This window comes from Scophthalmus maximus, chromosome 21 (assembly GCF_022379125.1).
Source record: "Scophthalmus maximus strain ysfricsl-2021 chromosome 21, ASM2237912v1, whole genome shotgun sequence".
Classification (NCBI taxonomy): domain Eukaryota; kingdom Metazoa; phylum Chordata; class Actinopteri; order Pleuronectiformes; family Scophthalmidae; genus Scophthalmus; species Scophthalmus maximus.
Genome location: NC_061535.1, coordinates 14,895,001 through 14,900,000, shown reverse-complemented (window position 1 = coordinate 14,900,000; position 5,000 = coordinate 14,895,001). Strand labels below are relative to the sequence as shown.

At 50.0% G+C, this 5,000-nt stretch overlaps 1 protein-coding gene across 1 annotated transcript in view; it reads right to left on the bottom strand.

Annotated features, from left to right (window-relative positions):
* Positions 1-5,000, bottom strand: part of tnikb (TRAF2 and NCK interacting kinase b) — a 33,812-nt gene that overhangs the window by 20,316 nt on the left and 8,496 nt on the right. The window contains 8 exon segments of the mRNA XM_035618962.2: positions 1,160-1,360; positions 2,231-2,317; positions 2,907-3,023; positions 3,376-3,574; positions 3,654-3,720; positions 3,930-4,105; positions 4,665-4,743; positions 4,883-4,937. Coding sequence (XP_035474855.2) covers positions 1,160-1,360; positions 2,231-2,317; positions 2,907-3,023; positions 3,376-3,574; positions 3,654-3,720; positions 3,930-4,105; positions 4,665-4,743; positions 4,883-4,937 — 981 coding nt within the window.

Sequence of the window (5,000 nt, the reverse complement as noted above, 5' to 3'; positions counted from 1 at the left end):
TGGTAAGTGGGAATGTTGCTGCTTATAGCCGCCATCTTTGTTTGGGTCAAGGGAGAAAGATACAAACGGACGACAGACACGGTGGGAAAAAATATGTCCCACTTTATTAAAATCGAGTTTATTATCTATTCTAAATAATAAGGGGTGTATTTATTATTTCTGTGTATATCTTGATGAAACTGTTCAGGTGTTTAAATCACTCATCAAACTGATTTGGAGATTATTCTACAGCCTCGTGAGCAACTTTAGAAGTGGTCTTCCGTGTTGGTGCGGCCATGGCAACGAGAGGAGGATTCGTTTACACTACGTGTAAAAAGACTTTCAGTCCAAAACGCTCTGTGCCAGTTGTCAAGAGCCGGAGAAGCTTTGACACGAGAGATTCGTCTCGTCTCCGTTATGTGAGATCATTGTAATCAATGTTTGAAAAAGATAAAACTGTCGAAGCACAGTTTCTAAAAAAAAATCCTTTCTCTTTTACTCTCGTTGTTTTTTAAAGGTCACTTTCGGAATGAAACTCTTCATCGTTTTACAACACACACAAATATTGTCCTGTTGCTGCAACCTGAGGGAGAAGAAAAGAATTCATAATCAACCGGACGCTTCTGCAGGTGAAAGTTCAGATGTCACCTGGAGGGGAAGAGAAATCCAGAGAGACACCGTGACACAAACAACCACACTGTGTGTGTGTGTGTGTGTGTGTGTGTGTGTGTGTGTGTGTGTGTGTCTCTTCTCATGAATGGAAAATCTTAACAACCGTCTCTGCCTCGTCACTGAGGCTGAACGAGCTGTTTTCACGAATGTATTCTCCCTCTGAGCCTCGGTTTTCTTGTTCCCACATGCAAAACATGCCTTTTTGTCTCTTTGTTCACAGAACACACACACGCACATAGACACCCTTGGATTCTAGCAGAACTACAGGTTGTAATGTTATGTGTCTCTACCTAATCTAACAGCCTGCAGTGAGATTTCTTGACCGGCTGTTAAACATTTCCTGTAACAATCCTGAAACTTTCCTCTCAGTTGTATGAGATAAAGGACAAACCCGCGTGTTTGTAACCTGTTGCAACCTGTCCATGTGCACATTGCTAAGCGTTGAAGTAATCTCAGCGCGCTCCTCTTCATGCAGTGTGATCTGGGTGTTGCAAGTGCACCACCGTACCTCTTTGGCCCAGGCGGGCTTGTCGTTGGTGCTGGGCGCCTGGTCCTTGTAGTGGTACAGCTGCTTCTTGTCCTGCGGCGGCCGCGGCGGCTCCTGCTGCTGCTGCTGCTGCAGCGACACCAGGTACGCTCGCTCCTGCTGCAGCTGCCGCTGCAGCCGCTCGGCCTGCCGCTGCTCCTCGATCTGCTTCCGCTTGTACTCCTGAGCAGGCGGACGCGCCGCAGTAGAGGGGAAAGAATTAGTAGTTGTCCACGTATTATTCGTCGGCGCCTTCTCGCCAGCGTCTGTCATCGATCTGAGCTGTGTGTGAGCGTCTGCTGTCAGAGGTCAGGGGTCAGTTTGGGTCAGCTGATGTGCGTCCCGCACCGTTGTTGTTTCCATGGTCACCAGCCTCCGAGTCGTCCTGACAACCTGGATTCTCCTTCTTTAGTTTTGTATTCGTGTAGAACTCAGTTTGTCTGATAAGAATGTGTTGACATTAATTTGGATTTTTTATTTAAAAATTCATCTGTAAATCTGTAAAGCCCAGAGCCGCACAAGTGAAGATGATTGACAGGTGATTCATAATTAAAGAGTGTCGGTACATAACCACGATCGAGCAGCTCGCTGAGAAATTATTACCTCTGACTTAAATATTATGAACAATATTTGACCAAAAGAAAGAGGTTAGGATGCGAAAAACAAATCCCAAACGTAAAAAGACAGACAAAGAAAGCTTGAAGCAAAAGTTTAGAAACTTTCTGAAGCTCAGCGTAGAGGAAAACAAAAAAAACCAGCGACAGAGCAGGAACACACATGAATCAATATTTACATCCACGTATCTATCGTGAACGCTGGGACACGCCCACCTCGCGTACCTGCGATCACACGGTCGGCTCCCGGCCAATCACACGATCGTGTGCTCGCGGGCGTATTTTGTCTTCATTTTTAGAGATACGAGCGATTCAGGAGAACTTCCTCCAGGATTAACGGCATTTCATCGTATGACCTTTGCCTTCATGAGAAGCTACAGGATTATTGAAGCCTGATGATTATTAATCTAACCGTGATTCTGTCTGTGTGTGTTGTTACCAGCAGTAGAGCCTGCTCCTGCAGGAGCTGCTGCTGCAGGATCTCCAGCTGCCTCTGCTCCTCCTCCAGCTGTCGACGGATGTACTCCTACGCCGCCGCCGCCGCCCGGCACCCGGGAGAAACGCAACCAATCAGGGGCCGCCGAGGGAAAGGCCAGAGGCAAAAAATCCAAAGCCCAGGCAAACCGGTGACGTCAGCAGAGCAGGAAACAGGAGGAAGAAAAAAAGAGGAGGAGGAGGAGGAGGAGGAGGACAGGCACAAGTGGATTTATTGCAGAGGTGTGAAAGATGAGATTGAGGCAGAAACCAGCAGGGGGCAGTAGTTAGTGGAACAGGAAGATATTAGAGCCCGACCGATATGGATTATTGTGGGGAGGCTCTAGAAGACGTGCGTATCAGTGGAGGAAGCTTGAACCCGGTTGTGCAAGAGCTAGAAATGTAGATCTGAGAGGTAGAATGTTAAAGAAAAGCGTTGGTCGTGACGTGTAATCTGTACTGTCATATTTAATATGTGATGTTCCGTTGTGTCTCTTGACTCGTGACAACGTCGAACGTTTAGCGGCCGACCCTCCAGGCCACGGTCTCTAACCCGACAGTGTCCCGTCAGAGGGCTCTCTCTTGACATGTGAGGAGGCCGCGATGTGATGCGTCGTCTTGTCAGTCACCTGTTCTCTCACCTGCTCCCGCTCCGCGTGCCTCCTCTCCTCGTCCCGGCGGAGCTGCTCCATCTCTTCGTACCGCCGCCGCTGCTCTCGCTCCTGCTGCTTCCTCAGGTCTCGCTCGCGACGCTGTTGCTGCAGGTGGAGAGAGAGATTTGACAACGGCGCCGCTTCAGCAAAGGAAAGAGTAAAAAAAAGAAACACAAGAGGAAAGGAAATTAGAGGAGAGGAGACAAGGGGAGAGGAGACAGGAGAGTAAATCACAGAAAAGGAGACAAGACAAGAGGACAGGAAAGTTATTGAAGCAATAGGACACAAGAAATAAGGAAAGGGAAGAAATGAAAAGAAAAGGAGCGGAGAGGAAAGGAAAGTAGGAAAGACAAGGAAAAGAACAATCCCGCTGTGCTTCTCTTCAGTTCGTCTCAGTTTGACCAACACGTCCACGGTGTTCACGCATAAGAAGAACACTCATCAGAGTGACGGTCACCTCCTCCAGCCGCCGCCGCTGCTCCTTCTGCTCCTCGATGCGTTTCTGCCTCTCGGCCAGCAGCTGGCGCTTGTGCTCCTCGTTCTGCTGCTGCTCCAGCTGCTGGCGCCGGATCAGCTCCGACCGCTCCTTGTTGGCGAGCTGCAGACGCAGGAAGTCCCGCCGCAGCGTGGACTCCCCGGGGATGTTGATGATGGAGCTGGAGGAGGACCAATCAGAGGGAGGCGTTAGCAGCAGCAGCAGCAGCAGCAGGAACATCAGGAGTAGTAATGTTATACCTGGGTTCTCCAATGTCTCGTTCTTCATCCTCCTCCTCGCTGCCACTGTACTCGTACTCCGTCTCATCTGAAGGACACACACACACACACACACACACACACACACACACACACACACACACACACACACACACACACACACACACACACACACACACACACACACACACACACACACACACACACACACACACACACACACACTCCAGGTTAACGTTTACACACTCGCCTCCGTCCGCCCGCCGCTCGTCCCGCCGTGTGTGTGCGTGTCCTCACCCCGCTCCCCCCTCCTCTTCTTGGTGCGGTCGATGTGGTCCTTCAGCTGGATGCGGACCTGCCGCTCGTTGGGAAGGTCCCGGATGAACGGGTGCTTGAGGAGCTGCTCGGTGCTCGGCCGCTGGCCGTGGCTCTTCACCAGGCAGCTCTCGATGAAAGACTGGAACTTCTTCGACCTGGACATGCACACACACGCGCACGCACACACACACACACACACACACACACACACACACACACACACACACACACACACACACACACACACACACACACACACACACACACACACACACACACACACACACACACACACACACACACACACACACACACACACACACACACACACACACAGGTTAGACAAAGAACCGTTTCTTTCTTTTCATAGGTAATCCAGGTAAATTAAGACAAACCAGTGAAGTACAGTCAGATAAGGTAACCGATTGTGTTCCGTTCCCTCTCTCAGGCGTGGTAGTTGTTCATGCACAACCTGAAGATCCATAAACAAATCCAGTTAAATATCCACGTGAGGAAAATCCCTCTTATGAACCTTGACATCGAAATGTGAGAGTGAGGTTGTGTTTGGATTCAAACTGCAGCAGAACCTGGAAAATAATCCTGTTTACCGGAGAACACATGAACACACCACAACCACACAAGGGCCAGAGGGAGGCGCGTGTGAGTGTGTGTGTGTGTGTGTGTGTGTGTGTGTGTTGGTACAAAGTGACTCACCACTTCTTAGACTTGAGTCTGGGGGCGGGGTTTCTGGGGATGAGGAAGAGCGCTCGCATCGGATGCATGTCACACAGAGCTGAGGAGGCGAGAAAAGGAAAGGAGGGGGAGGGAACGAAAAGAGAATATGGTAGAAGAGAATGAGACAGGAAAAGAAAGTGTTAAAAAAAAACTTTGAGACAAACTGATCGTGGTGCGGTCGGACGATTGACACTTACGCGGCGCTCCCTCCGCCATCTCCATCGCCGTGATGCCGAGCGACCACAGATCGCTCTGTGGGCGGAGACACACACACACACACACACACAGACAACTGAGAACTCACACTTTCCTCTA